Source organism: Jaculus jaculus, chromosome 8 (genome assembly GCF_020740685.1).
Source record: "Jaculus jaculus isolate mJacJac1 chromosome 8, mJacJac1.mat.Y.cur, whole genome shotgun sequence".
Taxonomy (NCBI): domain Eukaryota; kingdom Metazoa; phylum Chordata; class Mammalia; order Rodentia; family Dipodidae; genus Jaculus; species Jaculus jaculus.
Window position 1 is genome coordinate 114,662,426 of NC_059109.1, and position 19,921 is coordinate 114,682,346.

At 40.0% G+C, this 19,921-nt stretch overlaps 1 protein-coding gene across 2 annotated transcripts in view; it reads right to left on the reverse strand.

Moving 5' to 3' along the window:
- Rbm39 (RNA binding motif protein 39) overlaps positions 1-19,711 on the reverse strand; it is a 38,815-nt gene extending 19,104 nt beyond the window's left edge. For both annotated transcript variants that reach the window (XM_045155826.1, XM_045155825.1), the window contains exons 1-8: positions 19,392-19,711; positions 18,751-18,814; positions 16,950-16,999; positions 11,465-11,659; positions 6,780-6,845; positions 6,632-6,685; positions 3,809-3,926; positions 1,499-1,651 (exon numbers count right to left, since the gene is read on the reverse strand). In XM_045155826.1, the coding sequence (XP_045011761.1) occupies positions 1,499-1,651; positions 3,809-3,926; positions 6,632-6,685; positions 6,780-6,845; positions 11,465-11,659; positions 16,950-16,999; positions 18,751-18,801 (687 nt within the window). In that variant the 5' untranslated portion in view covers positions 18,802-18,814; positions 19,392-19,711. The remainder of the gene's footprint in view (positions 1-1,498; positions 1,652-3,808; positions 3,927-6,631; positions 6,686-6,779; positions 6,846-11,464; positions 11,660-16,949; positions 17,000-18,750; positions 18,815-19,391) is intronic.
- Positions 19,712-19,921: the final 210 nt, after the last annotated feature.

Genomic DNA, 19,921 nt, shown 5'->3' on the forward strand with positions numbered 1-19,921 from the left:
ACGCCCGGCTCGGCTTAGCATTTTTATAAAGTACTTGCTGCCAAAGGATTCAGGCTACCCACGTGAAGCAGATGCACTAAGTAGTGCACATGTCTGGAATTTCTTTGCAGTGGCGAGAGTATGGCATGTCCATTCTCTATCTACTATCTATCTCTGTGCCCATTCTCTTTCTCTCTCCCTCCCTTTCCCTCCATCACTTTCAGGAACTCAAGTCACTGTAAAAGAACTACAGACACATGTACCACTTCGCATATCTGGCCTGGCTTTATATAGGTAATGGGAAACTGAATCTGGACAATGAGGTTTTGCATGGACATGACTTTACAACAGAGCGTTACTCTCCAGCCCTTTTTACTTTTTTGGTTTTTCGAGGTAGAGTTTCACTCTAGTCCAAGAAGGTGGCATGGAATTCACTATGTAGGTTATCAGAGCGGCCTCAACTCAAACTCACAGTGATCCTTCAACCTCTGCCTCCCAAGTGCAGTGATTAAAGGCTTGTGCCACCACACCCATCTTCGGTCAGAATTAATAAGGGGTAGGTACCCTTATTAATAAAACATTACTCTGGGGGGTGAGGGAGAGAATTACCATGGGATATTTTTTATAATCATGGAAAAAGCTAATAAAAAGTTATTTGAACTTCAAAAAAAAACATTACTCAATAATATTCTAGACAATGTCTTTATATGTGCATGTTACACTTTCCAGTAAAATGAACGCACTGTTCTTGAAAGACATTTATCTGAAAGCAAACAGCAGAGAAAGTTCTCAAACCTTACACTACAAGGGCTATGTAGTGATTAACATTTGTATATCACTATATCAAGCAAGGACTAGGAGCTTCTGGCACACGTAATGATCAAATTGTGTGCGCATGTGTGTATGCAGGTACGTGCCATACACACACATTGTGTGGGTATCAGGAATCAAACTTGGACAAACAGGGTTCACAGGTGCCTTTAACGGTTAACCATCTGCCCATCCCCAAATTTAATTTTGTATTTTTATTTAGATTTGAAGTAGGGTCAGGCTGACACTCAGCCGTTATAGTCTGGCCTTCATTTCAGTGACTCCTAGGATTAAACGTATGTACCACCACATCTGGCTAATTTTGTACTTTTTAAAATAGTATCTCACTGTTAACACAGAATAATCTTTTTAATTAACAACTTCCATGATTATAAAAAATAGCCCATGGTAATACCCTCCCCTCCCCCAATTTTCCCCTTTGAAACCCCATTCTCCATCATACCCCTCCCCATCTCAATCAGTCTCTCTATTGCTTTTGATGTCATGATCTTTTCCTCCTCTCATGATGGTCTTATGCAAGTAGTGTCAGGCACTGTGAGGCCATGGATATCCAGGCTATTTTGTGTCTGGAAGGAGCATATTGTATGGAGTAGCACAGGATAATCTTGAACTCATAGGAATTCTCTACTTCAGACTCTCGATTGCTAGAATTATAGGCATGCAATACCACGTTCACAAAAACAATTACCTGTGATGCTTGTACTATGATTGGCACTCCTAACACTCGTTGGCCAGTTAATCCTATTGCTAGAGGCACTGAGCTGACGTCAACAAACTCCACATAGGCAATCCCTTTGGAACGTCTTGAATTTCTGTCAGAAATCATCCTGACGTCTCGAACCTAAAAAAAGAAAAACATTGTACAACAATCCATTTTAAAAATGTAATATGTAATCATTTAAACAGACAAAGGATATGTATACACAATTTTGTCTATCTCATAAAGAATCTCACTTATGTACACATCGTGGCTTCCAACATTCTCCTAACTTAGTTTACCTGCCAAGAACTGGGATTTTACAATGTGCCAGCAATCCCTACTCCCAGATACACCATGAACAAGGCGGTGTGGGGAGGTGGGAGGGAGAGAATGGGCGCAAGGGGGCCTTCAGCTTTGGGAAGTAACTCTAGATGCTTGTGAACTCTTGTGGAACAAGTGCAACATTGCATGCTTACATCACTGTGCATCTGGCTATGTGGAGATTCAAACATGAGCTATCAGGTTTCACAGGCAAGCACCTTAATCACTAAGCCATCTCTCCAGCCCCAGAAATACATTATTGATAGAACAAGTGCAAAATACTGTTAAAAAAAAAAAAAGTTCACTAATGCATTATGATTATGTTTTTCACGGTAAGGTCTTGCTATAGAACTCGCAGACCAGGATTCACTATGTAGTTTCAGGGTGGCCTCGAATTCAGCAATCATCCTAACTTCTAGCTCCCTTGTGCTGAGATTAAAGGCGGTGCGCCACCATGCCTGGCTGAAGCTCTCATTTGTAGCACTAGGGTATGACCCGATAGGCTTTTAACTTTTTAATATTTGAGCCACAGCCTTTTTCATTAAAGTAGGATTATGCACAGCATCTTAAAAATATTCTTTGAGGGATGGAGAGTGGCAGATAGCAAGAAAGCGAAAGAGTGGGGTGCATCACTGAAAACCAATTCCAGAAGCACCAGCCACCTTATTCATCTTGCTGAAGTAGGAACTGCAGAATTGATCCTGAGTTCTTAAGCTTAGCAAACAAGCTCCTTTACCATCTCAAGCACTTAAGCTTTTTTAAAGAGAAAAAAATATATTTTATTGTTATTTGAGAAAATCAGGCAAATATATGGCGAGACAATGAGCCCACCAAGACCTTCAGATGCTGGACACCTTGTGTATTTAGCTTATATTATGGATCTGGCTTACATGGGTCCTGGGGAATCAAATCTAGGTCCTTTGGTTTGCAGGCAAGTTTTCTTAAAAACTAGGCAAAGGAACTCTCCAATCCCAAATACTTATAAGATGTGTTTTATTTACACATAGAGAAAGAGATGTTGTGCCAGGGACAGTAACCACTGCAAATGAACTCCAGATGCACATGCCACTTTCTATATTTTGGTTTACGAGAGAACTGGGTAATCAAATCTAGTCTTAAAGCATTTGTTCCTTAACCTCTAAGCTATCTCGCTAACCCTTATATTCTAATTGAAAATATATTTTAAGCCAGGTGTGTTGAGGGCTACCATGAGGCTACATAGTGAACATAGTGAATCCCAGGTCTGGCTGGGCTAATGTGAGACCTGACCTCAGCACTTAGGAGGAAGAGGTAGGAATAACCATGAGGCCACTCTGAGAGGACATACTGAGTTCCAAGTCAGCATTAGCTAGAGTGAAAGAAACCACAAGTTGAATAACCAATTTTTCACATGCCTTTCTGAAAACTACTTGCCTCACTGTGCACTGGATTACCTGGTACCTAGAAAGTCAAACGTGAGTCCTTAGGCTTCCTATTCAAGTGCTGTAACCAATAAGCAATCTCTGTAGGCCATCTTTTACTTTCTTTCTTTCTTTCTTTATTTATTTATTTATTTTTTGGTTTTTCGAGGTAGGGTCTCACTCTGGTCCAGGCTGACCTGGAATTAACTGTCATCTCAGGGTGGCTTTGAACTCATGGCAATCCTCCTACCTCTGCCTCCCGAGTGCTGGGATTAAAGGTGAGTGCCACCACGCCCGGCTTACTTTTTATTTTTTATATGGGGGGACTAGGGGAGAGAACTGGCATGTCAGTCAGGGACTCTAGCAAATGCAATCAAACACTTGTGCATCTGGCTTATGTGGGTTCTGGGGAGTCAAACCTAAGGCTTCAGCCTTCACAGGACCTAGAGAGTCAAACATGAGATCTTGGGCTTTCCATTCAAGTGCCTTAACAGCTAAGCCACCTCTCCAGCAAATTCTGACAATTCTTAACAAAGATTTCTATATACCTCAACTCAATAAATGAATAGGCTGTTACCTTTCCTACAGTAGAGAAAAATTCTTCCAAATCCCTTGGTCGAATTCTTGCGGCCAGCTGCATACAGAAAACTGTCCTTGCATCTCTTTCTTCAGGAGTCAGATTATCAATAGGTTCTCTAACAGAAGGAAAAACACAGAATAAATAAACTTTACTCTTTTATTATACTTGCATTTGTGTTATAAGGATGTGTGATGCCCAACTGGATTATTGTTGAGTGAATGGTAAATTAATTCTGAGCAGTAGGCTTTCAAGGCTACTTTCCAGCACCCTTAATAATCTCATTTATCCCTTTTAATTTTTGTTTTGTTGTTGTCTCATCCTAACCCAGGCTGGGCTTCTACCTCTGCCCTCCCACCCCCCAACATGGGCATGAGCCACGATGACTAGCACAGTAAAATTCTTTTAAAATTAACTTATTTTTTTCTTCTGTGATACTGGTTATTTCACCAAAGGCTTCATATGTGCTAGGCAAATCCTAATCAATGAGCAATGACCATTATCCTCCTAACTCTGTTCCAGAGTGCTGGGATTAAAGGCATATGCCACCATTCCAAGGTAGGAATCAGTTTTTTTATTATCAACTGAGCAAGAGAAAGAAGCAGAAACAAAGAATGATCACACCAGTGCCTCTAGCCACTGCAAAGGAACTTTAGATGCACGTGCCATGTTGTGCACCTGGCATTACAAGGGCTCAAGGGAATCAAGCCTGGATCTCTTGTTTTGCAGACAAGTGCCTTACCTGCTAAAACTATTTCTCCAGACCTTTCAATTTTTATTATTATTTGTCAGAGAGAGAGTACGAGAAAGAAAATGGAAGAACTTTAAAAAAACATGCAGAAGAGGTAGTGGAAAGTATGTGAAATAGCTGGGCATGATGGTGCACTTCTTTATCCCCAGCACTTGGGGGAGGCAGAGGTAGGACGACTACTGGGAGTTCAAGGCTGGCCTGAGGCTATACAGTCATTTCCAAGTCAATCTGGGCTAGAGTTAAAGCTTACCTTGAACAATCAAAAGGGGTGGAGTGGTAGAATGTTAAGAACCAAAGGAAGAGTAGGACTGCTTATAATGCAATCTTACCGACACAAAATGGCCTGGATATCCATGGCCTCACAATGCCTGGTACTACCTACACCAAGTCCCTTGTAACAAGAAAAGATGATGACATCAAAATGGAAGAGAAGGCTGAGAGATGGCTTAGTGGTTAACGTATGCCTATGAAGCCTGAAGACCAAGATTCAATTATCCAGGTACCATGTAAGCCAGATGGACAAGGTGGCCCATGCATCTGTAGTTCATTTGCAGGGGCTAGAGGGCCTGGCATGATCACTGTCTGTCTCAAATAAGTAAAAAAAAATGAAAAAAAAAGGAAGAGAAACTAAATGGGGGGAGGATATGATGGAGAATGCATTTGTGAAGAGAAAGTGGGAGAAGGGAGAGTATTACCATTGTTTATACTTATAGAAGCTGTCATTTAAAAAACTTTTTATCTACCTGCAAAAGATACATGTGCAAGTCTGTGCAACTAGCTTTAGGTAGTCAGAAAATCCTATATAGAAAAGCCAAATAATTACCATTTCAAAAAAATGTTCAGCCTCATGGCACAAGTATTGAACCCTGGGTTTATCTGCTAGGCAAGTGTTCTATCAGTAGACAACAGCTACAGCTCAGGATATCATTTTAAATATAGTATGGAAATAATCTAAACAAGATTAACAGAAAAAGAACCAACCAGGTTTTGTTTTGATTTTTTTCAAGGTAAGGTTTCACTCTAGTCCAGACTGACCTGGAATTCACTATGTAGTCTCAGGGTGGCCACAAACTCATGGTGATTCTCCTACCTCTGCATCCCAAGTGCTGGGATTAAAGGCATGTGACACCCATGCACAGCTAGGGATTTTCTTTTTCTCTAATATAGATTACTTTTATTTAGTTAAAACATAGAAAGAGGAAAAGCAGACAGAAAATGGGTATGCCAAGGCCTCCACCATTTATGAATGAACTCTACACATGAGCCACCTTGCATATCTAGCTTATATAGGTGCTGTGGAATTAGCCTGTGTCCTTAGGCTTTGCAGGCAAGCACCAAGGACCCCCTCCAAAAAAATGTCTCCAATATCACTAAGGTTCTTCTCAAATCATAGATTCTATAGTATAAGGGCACTAAATAACATGAAAAACTCCATGTTTATAAGTAACTCATCATTAGGGCAGTAGAGGTGGCTTAGCAGTTAAGCCACTTGCCTACAAAGCCAAAGGATCCAGGTTCCAGTCTCCAGGACCCACATAAGCCAGATGCACAAAATGAAGCATGAGTTGGAGTTTGTTTGCAATAGCTGGATGAACTGGCAAGCACATTCTCTCTCATTTATCAATTACACCAGGATATGAATAATGTCTGCAAAATCACCTATATGCAGATAAAAAAACATACGCCAGCATGGTGGCACATGCCTTTAATCTCAGCACTTGGAAGGCAGAGGTAAGAGGATCACTGAGTTGGAGACTATCCTGAGACTACATAGTGAATTCCAAGTTAGCCTAAGCTATAGTTAGGACCTGCCTCGGGGGGGGGGGGGGGGGGGGGAACATCACTACATACATAGATGTAAGATCTCATAGACTATACTATTACTGCATTTTGCAAAAAGAACGATGTAAAAAATTAAAACCAGAGCTATAGAAAATTCATGTCCCCAACCAAGATTTATTCTAGTCCAAATTACTGTCATTAAATTTACCAGTGCATACAATAGAAAGGTCTTTATTTCAGAATTTTATAAAAACTACCTATTTAAAGGCAAAAAAAATTTTAACAGTTACCTCACAGGGCTCTTGTCTTTTCTGAATGGACTTTTGCTTCGGGAACGTCGTCTGCTGCAAAGTTAAAGGTTTCAGATATTATTCAGGTAAGTACATCACATTAATGCCTTAAAAACAATTTAATCAATTCAGAAGTATGTTTAAAAACCTTAGTTTGATGCTATGAGGCAACCCAATCTTTCCTCGGATGGCACTGTTAAATTTTGGTCCGGAGCTAAAAAGGAAAAACAAAGTTACACTAGTTACAAGTTTAGGGTCTTGCTAAGATTGCATTCATGCACTCCCCACCAAAAGTTAAACATTGTTTAGGCTGCTTCTTTACCCTAAGAGAAGCCAGGTGTGGTGGGGCATGCCTTTAATCCTAGCACTTGGGAGGCTCGCCATGAGCTCAAGGCCACACTAAAACTATATAGTCAGTTCCAGGTCAGCCTGGGCTAGAGTGAAAGCCTACTTTGAAAAACCAAATGAAGAGGAAACAGACAGACTGCTGCCCTTTTATCCACCTGGACCAGTAAAAGGTGCCAAAATGAAAGTTCCAGCCTCAAAATCTTAAATTCAGGGCTAGGGTGGTGGTGTATGCCTTTAATCCCAGCACCTGGAGGCCGGAGGCTTGCTGTGATTTCCAGACCACCCGAAGACCACATAGTGAATTCTAGTTCTGTCTGGGGCAGAGTAACAATCTACCTAAAAAAAATAAATAGGGCTGGAAAAATGGCTTAGCGGTTAAACGCTTGCCTGTGAAGCCTAAGGACTCCAGTTCGAGGCTTGATTTCCCCAAACCCACATTTGCCAGATGCTCAAAGGGGCGCACGAGTCTGGAGTTCCTTTGCAGTGGCTGGAGGCCCTGGCACACCCATTCTATCTGAACCCCCCCTTTCCCTCTCTCTGTCGCTCTCAAATAAATAAATAAAAATGAGCCAAAAAAATTTAATTCAGAAAGGGGCCAATGGGGAGGGGTAGGTCATGGATGAGCCTAATAATGGTACCATACTGCCTGTATTTGCTGAATAGAAACTAATAAAAAAAATTTTTTAATGGAAAAAAGAAAGGAATCTCAATCACACAGATTGTCAGTCTGTAGTTTTCAAGTTGTTTATAAATACACTAAGTCGTTAAAAACAAAACCCACACGGCACATGCCTGTAATCCCAGTACTTGGGACACAGAGGGATTGCCGGGAATTCCAGGCCACTCTAGGCTACAGCAACACTCAATCTCAAGCCCCACCACCACCCCCAAATAAAAAGCCAGTTGTGATAACAAACTACTTTAATCCCAACACTTGGGGGACAAAGTAGTAGCACTGCTGTAAATTTGAAGTAAACCAAAGTACAATAATGAATTTCAGGTCAGTTGGCCTACAGTGACACCCACCTTCCAAAAAAAAAAAAAAAACCACTATAACACAAGTAACTTTCTCATACCAGCTGTAACATTATTATATAAGCATGTACTATGTACATTTTTTTTGCAGTGTCATAGTTTACTCAGGCTGTCTAATTTCTAATCCTGCCTCCACCTTGGCAATGTTGAGATTGCAAATGTGTGCCACAAGCCCTATTTACTGATGCACAACATGGTGCATCCCTCCAGAGGGCTGCACCCATTCCATCTATTTCTCAAATGAATAAACAAAATTTAAAATATATTATTTATCTTTTAACAACAATGTACGAACTCTAAACCTAACCCCCTTAGGACCCTAACCTAACCCTACCCCCCCAAAAAAAGAATATAAAAAAATAAAGATTTTGGGTCTCACTCTAGCCCAGACTATGTAGTCTCAGGCTGGCCTCAAACTCATGGTGATCCTCCTACCTCTGCCTCCAGAGTACTGGCATTCTGACATTAAAGGTATGTGTCATCAAGCCAGGTCCTAATCTTTTTTTGATTTTAATGATCCCCACAAATATGGCAGAATACTTACCTAGCATGTATGAGGCCTTAAGTCAAGCCCCAGTACTGCAAAAAATATTAAGGATTTTCAAATAACTCCTTTATAATACAAGTCATTTTTCTTTCAGAGGTAGACTCTCCCTCAGTCTGACCTAGAACTCACTCTGCATTCCCAGGCCAGCCTCTAACTCCTAACAATCCTCCTGTCTTTATCTGGGACTAAAGACATGCACCACCATGCCTGACATACAACTGGGTTTTATACTTTTGAAACTATTTTTTATATTTATTTATTTGAGACAGAGGGAGGGAGAGAGGGAGATGGGCACACCAGGGCCTCTAGCCACTACAAATGAACTCCAGATGCATGTGTCGCTACTGGCTTACATGGGACCTGGATAATCTAACCTGGGTTCTTAGGCTTCTCAGACATGTGCCTTAGCTGCTAAGCAATCTCTCCAGCTCAGTTTTGAATTGTTTTTTTAAATTTTGTTTTTCATTTATTTATTTGACAGCAACGGACAGAGAGAGAAAGAGGCAGGCAGGTAGAAAATGGGCATGCCAGGGCCTCTTGCCACTGCAAAGGAACTCCAGACGCGTGCTCCCCTTGTGCATCTAGCTAACATGGGTCCTGGGGAATTGAGCCTTGAACCGGGGTCCTTAGGTATGACAGGCAAGCGTTTATCCGCTCAGCCAAATCCCCAGCCCAGTTTTGAATTTTTTTCTTCCCGAGGTAGGGTCTCAGTCTGGTACAGCCTGACCTGGAATTAACTATGTAGTCTCAGGGTGGCCTCGAACTCTCAGTGAGCCTCCTACCTCTGCCTCCCAAGTGCTGGGATTAAAGGCGTGCACCACCACGCCCGGCTCGGTTTTGAATTTTTTAATTGACAACTTCCATACTTATTATCATTGTTTTTTGTCCCTCCTGCCCTCCCCCACTTGCTCCTTCACAACTCCACTCTCAAGTCATATCCCCTCCCTGCCTACATTCTCTTTTATTTTGATGTCATCTTTTCATCCTATTATGATGGTCTTCTGAAGATATTGTAGGCATTCAAGGTTGTGGGTATCGAGGGCAATTTCTGTCTGGACAATTGCATTGTCAAGGAAATCCTACCCTTCCTCTGGCTCTTACATTCTTACACCACCTCTTCAGGCAATTAACCCTGAGCCTTGGAGGGGTGTGAGAGATGTTTCATTGCTGAACAGTACTCCATCACTTCTCAGCACTATGGTCCTCTTTTGGGTAATACTAAGGTCTGTACTTTTGTTTGCTTTTTCGATGTAGGGTTTTACTGTGACCCAGGCTGACCTGGGATTCACTATGTAGTCTCATTCTTTTAGGGTAGTAAATGAACCGGACCTTCTTGTATACAGTTGTATTGATTTTGTTCTAATTCATTATCCATGGAACACAAAATGAAATTATTTTTAAATAGATTCAACCCGGCAAACAGGCAAAAAGTATCTATCCTTAAAAAAAATTAGTATACTAAATTAACTTAATCCCATTTTTAAAAAGCAGTAAGCATTAATGAACTGTACAAAAACCAAACAAAATTCTAACAGCATTCATAGTATACAATACTGTGGTCCTGGGCTGGAGATGGTTCAACAGTTAAAGTGCTTGCCTACAAAGCCTGAGGACCCAAGTTTGATACCCCATGTAACGTAAAGGTAGATGCAAAAGGGGATGAATGTGTCTGCAGTTTGCTTGCAGTGGCTAGAAGCCTTGGCATACCCATCCTATCAGCCTATCTGCCTCTGTCAAAGAAACAATTTAAAATAAAATTTTAGAAGGGCTGGAGAGATAAATGGCTTAGCAGTTAAGGTGTTTGCCTGGGAAGCCAATGGACCTGTATTGAATTGCTAAGTATTCACATTAGCCAGATGCACAAGATAGCTCAGAAGTCTAGAGTTTGAGGTGGCTAGAGGCCCTAGCACACCTACCTACTCTTTCTTTCTCTCTGCCCCCTCCGTATCTACCTGAAATATTTAATTTAACAAAATACTGTGGTTCCACTCTCCCAATACTCTTGTCTTACAAAGAAGCAACAAGGAGAACCTACAAAACATGCAATCATGCAATCCAATCTATTTCAAAAATGAAAGTGCTAAGCATGGTGGAGCACAGCTTTAATCCCAACACAAGGGAAGTAGTGGTAGGAGAATTTGCCTTGAGTTTGAGGCCACCCTGAGACTATATAAATTCCAAGTCAGGTGGTCTAGAGCAAGACCCTACCTTGAAAAACCGAAAAAAATAAAATATGCATTTAATATAAAGAATATTCTAGGACTGCACTAGAGATGGAGTAGCAGATAAGTGCTTGCCTGTGAAGCCTAAGGACTCTGGATCAAGGCTCGATTGTCCGGAACCCACATTAGCCAGATACATAAGAGGGGTGCACGTGTCTGGAGGCCCTACCACGCCCATTCTCTATCTGCCTTTCTGTCTGTGACTCTCAAATAAATAAAACGAACAAGAATATTCTAGGTCTGTAGAGATGGCTCAGCAGCCAATGGCAAGCCTGACAGCTGGGATTCCATTCCCCAGTATACATGTAAAACCAGCCCTACATGACCAGAGGCTCTGGCATGACCACCTACACTATCATATATACAAGTATTAACAAAAAAAAAACACTATTTTAATAGCTTTTATACCTATAAACTCAAGTACTTTGATATAATTTGTACTGTCACGTAATCAAAAATATTTAGCTAGACTAACTGAAAATAAGCTGACATATCTGGTAAAATAAGAGTTTAATGTATTTTTCTGTACACTGTATTTTCTCTTTACTAATTTTCAATGTCAACATCCTTCCATTTCAGTACCTTTTAAACCGGTCACTAAAATAAATTCCTCCAGGCACACTGCTATCTCTACCTAGTAAGACATTTAATCAACAAAAATCACAGTTGCAAGTTACATACTAGGGACTTCTGTAGCGGCCTCGGAATCTGCGATCTCGACTTCGTGAGCGACTTCGTCTCCTTTCTTTGCTTCTACTTCGTTTCCGTTCGCGGCTTTTACTCTTTTTTCTTTCTCTATCTCTACTTCGCTTCCGTTCCTTACTTTTGCTTCTCTTTCGCTCATGACTACGACTTCTGCTCTTGCTTTTTTTTCTCCTGAGAAGAAAAAAAGTGCTATTATCCTGCTGGCTTCACTACTACAGAAAAATTCACTTCCTCTAATGGTCCTTAAGGTTTTTTTTTTGTTGTTGTTGTTATTTTAACCATTACACAATGTAACATAATCATACTTGAGGAAAAACTAACAATACCTAGGTATGGTAAGCAACACAATCTCTGTCTTATGTAACTGAGGATAAGCATTAAAGTAACCAATACATGTTTTATGAATAGGAACTACAGTAATTTCCTAAGTCAGCTACAACTTTTAAGAAACAGGACTTCCTAACAGATATAATCAAAACCCCAAGTTTTAAGAAAGCTTAACTGCCGAACATGTTTGCAGGCCAATAATCATTACTGTAATAAGCTATAGTAATAAAACCCAACTTACAACATAATGTTCATTTAATAACTAGTAATGGCTCATATAAAATTTTTCATTAACTGTAATAATTTAGTTTACTGAAGACCATTTTGTATCTTCAAAGGGCCATGTAAGAAATCATATTTTGTTTTTCATGAGCAAAATTACAAGCAATGATAAAGGATTCCCGAGAACTAATGTGGAAAAGTTCATTTTGACATTTACAGACTTTAATATGACTAAAATACTTTCAATGTAATGTTATAGTGAAAATGGAATATCATTTTTAAGCCAGTTTACACAAGCCTGTGGAGTACACAATCAAAAACATCAACTTGACTTTCCTTCTTAAATCGTTATCTCAAAAAGCCTGAAAGGTTAAAAAAAAAAGCCATTCACTCATTTCTATATTCCTCATATTATTTACCCTCCATTTCATTATTAAAACCTTGCAAGCTGTACCTTTGTCATCACCTACATTAGAGGTGCCTTCAGATATTTCATTATAAATTGGAAGGTATTTTCAAATATATTTATTCCATTAAAATGTCCATTTATAGTAGATTAAGTCATGAACATTTTAACAACTCTACATCATTAGGAAATTTAATTAGTTGTTTTGTCCTTATCAAAGCAATGTTAGCACAACCATTGAAGTCTGCCTCAGAGAACCTGTAAGCAGGTTATCTTAGAGTGCATTGAAAATAGAAAAATGAGACACCCACCTTCTGGAATCTTGAAACCCACACTCCAATCACAAGGAGATGTAGAGCTTTCCAAGGAGGCAGAAACTTTGTCTAAAATTTCAAGATAATCCACCTGACTGTCAGAAATATATGCTAGGTAGCACATGACAGAAAATTAGGCTACACTCATTATTTTATATAGAAGTCAAAGTAATGCCAATGCTCAGAATGGCAACAGTTAACACTCCAACTTTGTTGTCTCAAAAATCTGACACTATCTTTCAAACTAAAGAATTCTGTGAGGTGGCTAACACCAAAAGTTGTATTTATAATTAATTCAAATCAAGGGATAAGCAAGAATTCCATCCCCTAAAAATAAAAACAAAACAAACAACAACAACAAAAAAAAGAACAAAGAAAGCTGTTGCTCAAAGATGGATGCCTATTTCCTCTTAAAGTCTTGCTAGGCTATTTGCAAACAAGTCCCCTCCTACATCTGAAGGCAACCCCAATCAGGTAAAAAGACAGAATACTAAGATATTCGGAAAATACATTCTTCCGTGATAAAAGCCCATGCAAAAGATTAAGGGTGCAAGAAACTAGTATACTTCTCTACAACAAATTCCAGCTTCAACAAACATTAGACAACTAAAGAAATGGTTATCAAAATCCATTCTAATAGTCAAATCCTGTTACAACTTAAATGGGACTTTCCAAAGTCTTTAGTGGCAGTGGAATTTTGTACTGAACATCATTGAAGTAAATGGTCCACTGGGCTGGGCCTTTAGACTTTTTGGTTATATGGCCTCTCCTGTAAAGGTGTTTTGCTATAACTGGATTTGACCTCTTCCATGTAAGAAGTTCTAAATTTTAAATGCAAAGTATTCTGGAAAATAAGAAAAAAAATAGAAAAGTCATTTATTCCAAAATTTGATAATCCACACCACAGTAGCCAATATATTTTAACTGTGTCATATTTATTGTTTTTTTTTGAAAAAAAATTAAAGAGCGTAACAAAATGAATGCTGGTTTAAGACTTTGTAAAAATTACCCTACCAAAACTTCCTTAAGGGCAACCAGTTACTAAAGGTGCTAATACAATGCAAGGTAGTCTTGCCAAACTCTAAAGTTAAAGCTCTTCAGAAAGCAAGCTAAATAATATTTGTATTAAGTTTGATTTCTTTTGCTACGTATTATTTGGAAAACAAAGTATACAAATCATGATGACTTATTTTTAAATGAAAGCATACATTCAAACATTTCCATTGCTGAAGTCTGTACTTTCTTGCTACCACCAACTACTTTCTCCAACACTCAATGGCTTGTAACAGTATAGTTTCAGGATAAACATGGCACCTTCCTTAAGACAATGTGACTTGTAGTTTACCAATGTCTAAATTTATAAAATGCTCCAATTAATTTTAAAAATAAAATTCCTTTAGAAACATGGATGGTAATATTCTTGATTAAACAAGCAATCATCTATTTAGTCAGATATGACAGAGGATTATGTCTGACAGAGGGCTGGAGATAGTTCAGTGGTTAAGGCACTTGCCTATAAAACCTAGGAACCCTGGTTCAATTCCCCAGTATCCTGTGTAAAGCCAGATATGCAAGGTGTCACATGCATCTGGAGTTTGATGTGGCTGGGGGCCCATTCTCTTATCTGCCCCCTTCCTCTTTCTCTCAATAAATAATTTTTAGAGAAGTCTGACAGAGAAGTATTTTGTAGATTTTAAGGACTACAAAGAATGTTTAAAAAAAGTTTTCTCTTAAACCATTATATGGTTAAATTGTCCATTCTATTTATTCTAACAGAAGCCTTTCTCCACTCAACAGCTTATGTAGAGTTTGACGCCATTTCCTATTTTTACATAACGATTTCACATAAAGAATAAAATGGAGTATAAACTGAAGGTGACAATAGTGGCAAGGAGTAACATCAGAGAGAATGCTAAGATGTTTGCCCTCATTCTCTTGGCACTTAAGATGAAATTTTAAGTTTCTACTTAGGCTTTTTGTAAATTTACAGATACCCACTTTTCCTGGATTTTCTGTTTGTAATAAAATGTGAAAAAGAAACATTTATAACTATTATATGTTAAATGTTTAAAGCCAAATGACAAACTGTAATGACTGGGTATCTTAGAACCAATAAATTCAAGACCTGTTCCCCATATCTACTTGTGACTAGTGCGAAATGACTCCCATGTAAGTTTGTACCAGAAAGAGCATTTTCCACACATTTATGTTTATTTTTTCCTTCTTTTTAATTACTTTTTTTGGATTTTTGAGGTAGGGTCTCACTCTAGCTCAGGCTGACTTGGAATTCATCTGTACTCTCAGGGTGGCCCTGAACTCAGATCACACCACCTTTTCTGGGATTAAAGTGCCACCACGCCCAGTTTTAATTACTTTTAAAATAGGATCTGAAGTATAGGTTGGTCTTGCAGGATTATCCTGTCTCAGATTCTTGAATGCTGGAATTACAAGGCTGGATCACCACCCCTAGTCCACCTATCAGCCTTAATCCATTATTACTACATTATTAAAAATCTATAAAAATTTGGCTTACCAATACTGAATAACCAAGTCCAACAATTTTTCTCATCTATTTTATGAAATTATATCAATCTTATCAATCTACCTAACAAAGTTGTGAGGATGACTGACTGAGATAGTTATTATGAAGCACTTTAAGCTCTTAGGTGGAAAAGAGCCAAAAAAGTGCCAAGTAAGTGGCTAACTTGACATCATTTTTCATTGTTACCCGGTCATAATATGAAAAACCAATTAAGCATGACATCACTACCATAGGCTAGTGTACCAATGCACATAGACCACATGTTAAGAATCACTAACCTTACAGCTGAAATAATTTCAACAGTTGATAAGCTCCAAGCTGGTAAATTCTATCTAATTTAAACTGTTAACCGTACTTTTCCTTTTTCTTTTCTTTTTTTTTTTTGAGGTAAAAATCTCACTCTAGCCCAGGTTGGCCTGGAACTAACTAACTCAAGCCCCAACCTGGCCTCAAGCTCAAGGTAAGCCTCCTACCTCAGCCTCCTCAGTGGTGCAATGAGCCACCATGCTGGGTTTAACACTTTCGTTTTAGCTTTTTTTTTTTGAGGTATGGCCTCACTCTAGATCAGGCTGACTTCAGGGTGGTCTTGAACTCATGGCAATCTTCGTACCTCTGCCTCCCAAGTGCTGGGATTAAAGGCATCCTCCACCATGCCCAGCTAGCATACTTTTTATATATTTTGTATTAATCTATACCACAAATTTCCTATTAGTCTACTCAACCCAAATGAAAAATATATACTTATAATTTTCAAAGAGTGCATTTAAAAAAAGTCCATTTGAGCTGGGTGTGGTGGCACACACCTTTAATCCTAGCACTCAGGAGGCAGAGGAAGGAGGATTGCCATGAGTTCAAGGCCACCCTGAGACTCCATAGTGAATTCCAGGTCAGCCTGGGCTAGAGTGAGACCCTACCTCGAAAAACAAAGTCCATTCTTGATGTCTACTAGAGTTTAAAAAGCTAAAACAGTAAAAGCCCTGTTAATATGTAAGTACACTGATTGCTAACAAAAGAGCATTTAAGGAGCAAGGAGCAGAAATAACTCAAAGCTCTGATTCCTTTAGCACATGGTGGGCCAGCTGGCCTGCCTGCCTCCCTCCCTCTCTGTCTTTTTTAGTTTTTCGAGGTAGGAGGGTTTTACTTTTTCAGGCTGACTTGGAACTCATTATGTTGTCTCAGGGTGACCTTAAACTCATGGTGTTCCTCCTACCTCTGCCTCCCAAGTGCTGGGTTTAAAGGCGTGCGCCACCAGTCCTCTCCTTTTTTTCCTTTCCCCATGGTAAGGTTTCACACTAGCACAGACTAAGCTGAAACAATTTAAGATCTATTCATAACATTAATTGATATTAAGCCAAAGTTATCAAATTACAAAAACTAATACAGCAACTCAGGTTACCATGATGAACCTTAAAGGGCAAGATGTTCACAAGCTCCCTAGAAGTATGCCCTGAAATTTATGCCAAAAAATCTATAGCATTAATCCTCAAATTTTGTCCCCCAAAAGGTATAGGACCATTTTCTTTAGAGGCATAGAATACCTTCAGATGAGAACCTTACTTTGATGTTTTCAACCAGAAGAAAATAACAAGATCACAACCACACAAAAGTCACCACCCCCACCCCCACCCCAGGTTCCTTCTACAAGCTTACTTTTTGCTACGTTCTTCATGGCCGTTAGCGCTGCTCAACTTGTTCTCATCCTAAGCAGGGTTGATAGAAGAACATCATGAGGACGAAGTGGTAACATTTCAAGTTGTCAAAGGGTAAAGGGAATAGGAATAAGAAAATACAAAACAATTTTAAAACTAATTACTTATTTAGTTTAACATGGAAGGCTATAAAAAAATTTAGACGGTAGGTGTTTAACCACTTTGTTGCTTATAATTAAGTCATCAAGAAACAAAAAAAATCTCTCCACATTAGCATACTTTACTTTCTTACATAGTTTAGATATTAAGTTATCCAGATTTACAATGTTGAAGTGGTTAAATATAATTTCTATGAAACATGAACGAAGTCGTTTTCTTTTATTCCATGTGCTATGGTCCCTTTTCGTCAGTACCATGGCTCTATTTCTGCCTAAGCCCCAAGTGGCCATGCTAGCAGCCAGCCACTATCCATTTCCTGTGACCGATGTCATTCCTGAGATCTTCGCCCATTTCCGTTGGAGGGTTGGGACTGTAAGAGCTTGATGCCACCTCTGTCACACATCTCGCCCTGAAGCAAACAGGGATTCACACTGCTTTAGTAATGTTGACTCCCAAGAACCCAAGAAAGTTAATTAATAATCCACCAGTCCAGCCTAAACATTTCCTACTTCCATACCTGTTTATATGGAATTACATCCACATTAAACTAAGACAAGAAACATTAAAACAGAAAGTAGGTCTTCAAGAGTCTAAGCATTATGGAATTACATACACTAGTTAAGACTATCAGAATTCATCCAAAGTCATCACATGGTCGTGCTACACACTCCAAAACAAATGCATTATTTTTAAAAGGTTTAGCGCAATGTTTATTTAAAAGTTTGAATACATCAGCTATAGGAGTATAACTCTACATTACAAAGCTTACAGTTTGTGACACCAGTGATATGCATGCACTCTGCTATTTTCACCAACTGGTGAAAACACTGAAGAGTTTACTTTTACTGTGATACTGAAATGGGTCATACTGTTGGTTTTACTAGCCAAAATATTCCTTTGTTGTTTTAGTGTGAAATAGTATGGCAGGGCCTAATTAAAAGACAAAACAATATGGAGAACAGTAAAACAGTCATCAAGTGACTCTAAGTTGTGATACTGCCTTTTTTTCTTTTTATCTTTTTTTAAAATTTCTGTTCAGGGATCCAAGAATTTTAGTGATTAACTGAGAAGCAGATCGCCACCTGCCTGTTTTAATATTTACTATCACCAGCCTTATGTATATTTATATGTATATAAATTTTTAAATCTCACCCATTTCTTCTTTAAAGACTTATTAGATTTACTTGCCATGGACTGGTTATGCTTTGTTATTCTTGGACCCCTGCTGTTTTCCCAAACCACTACATTCACCTTTTTTGCTATACCAAACTGGAGCTGGTAATTCTTAGTTGAGTCATTTTACCTAGGGGACCACGGTACAGCGATAAGTCACTCAATTACTACCTTATGATTGACAGTTCACACTGGAATCAAAGGTGAATTCATGGGAGTAGAGGTGAGATATCGTTAGGCAAGTCTACAAAGAGAGATAGATGGGCATTTATTCATCACGCTGAAGTGAAACTACTGCACAATATTATTACATCAATAGCATAAATTTACTTTTGTAAGTTACATGTAATGCATCTCTGATAAGGTAATCAAGAGGGCTCCGGGGAGGTTAGTTTACATTTCAGCAGTAGTTTCGTGAATAATGCTAAATTAAGAAATATATAAACCTCACGGTCATGTTTTTTTCTCACCTTCTTGTAAGGGGCCTCAAGCATTGCTTCAATATCAATATCGTCTGCCATTTTCTCTTAACACCTAGGAAAGAACAAGACAATCCTATGACTAAACATTTTTTTTTTCCAATGCTATTTTCCCTTGACCTACACAAAATTCTGGAGACAAATCCTTCAAAAGTCCTGTTATGACTAATGACTAGCAACGCACTTCTATCGTGCTTGAAAACGCCTTTCATCAAACGACTCCAAGTTCAATTTGCAAAAAAGCGCCAGGCGAATCTTCGCTACAGAAACCAGGAGCCAGAGCTCCTCTTTCCGCACAAAAAACCGCGCTGCCATTTTAGGGGCAAAGGGAAACTCCCTCGGTAGGGAGGGGTTGCGTACCAAGACAGCGTTCGGCAGGCGCCATGTTGGGAGGTCGCGACCAGCCGGGGCCTCGACGGGACAGACCGCCGTCAGTCCGAGGCCTCCCGGGGAGTCCGCGCCGCCGCCACCACCACCACCACCACGACCTCCACTGTCGCCCACCGAAAACGGTGGGCGCGGACACGGACATGCACAATTGTCCTTCCTCCCCTGACTCAGAAAAATTAAAAAAAAAAAACCACCAGAAGGGCCCTTTTCTCCTAGTTTGCGACCCCGAGACACCCCCGTACCTGTGCGGGTTTTCGAGCGCCTGTGCTCGGCTCGGTGAAGTCTGCTTCTGCGGCGGCGGCTGCTGCTGCTTGTGCCGCTGCCGCTGCTACTGATAAACCCCTAGGCCCAGGCCGCGGTACCGCCCAACCCAAATATCGGGCTCCTAGGGCGTCAAGGCCCAGGCGAATCTAAAAGAAACAATGGGATTAAAGGAGCCCGTGCAGGAGAGCAGGGCTGCGGTTTCGGCAGCTCGGGATCCACCCCTGCGACAGAGCCGGCAAGCTCCCTGAAATGGCGGCCGCTGCTTCCCCGTACTCACATTCACCAACACATACACACACAAACACCCGGGGTCTCCCAGAGCACTCAACACGGGCTCTCGCGAGAAACCGCCCGTGTTCCAGACGGAGAGAAAGGGAAATATCGCGAGAGCTAAGGACGGCCCTTAAGACCGTGGCCCAATCTCGTGCAATGATTGCGCCACAGACGTGCCCATCCCCCATTCCGAGGCTCCTTTTACCCCCCCCTTCCAGATAAGCGTCCAAATCTC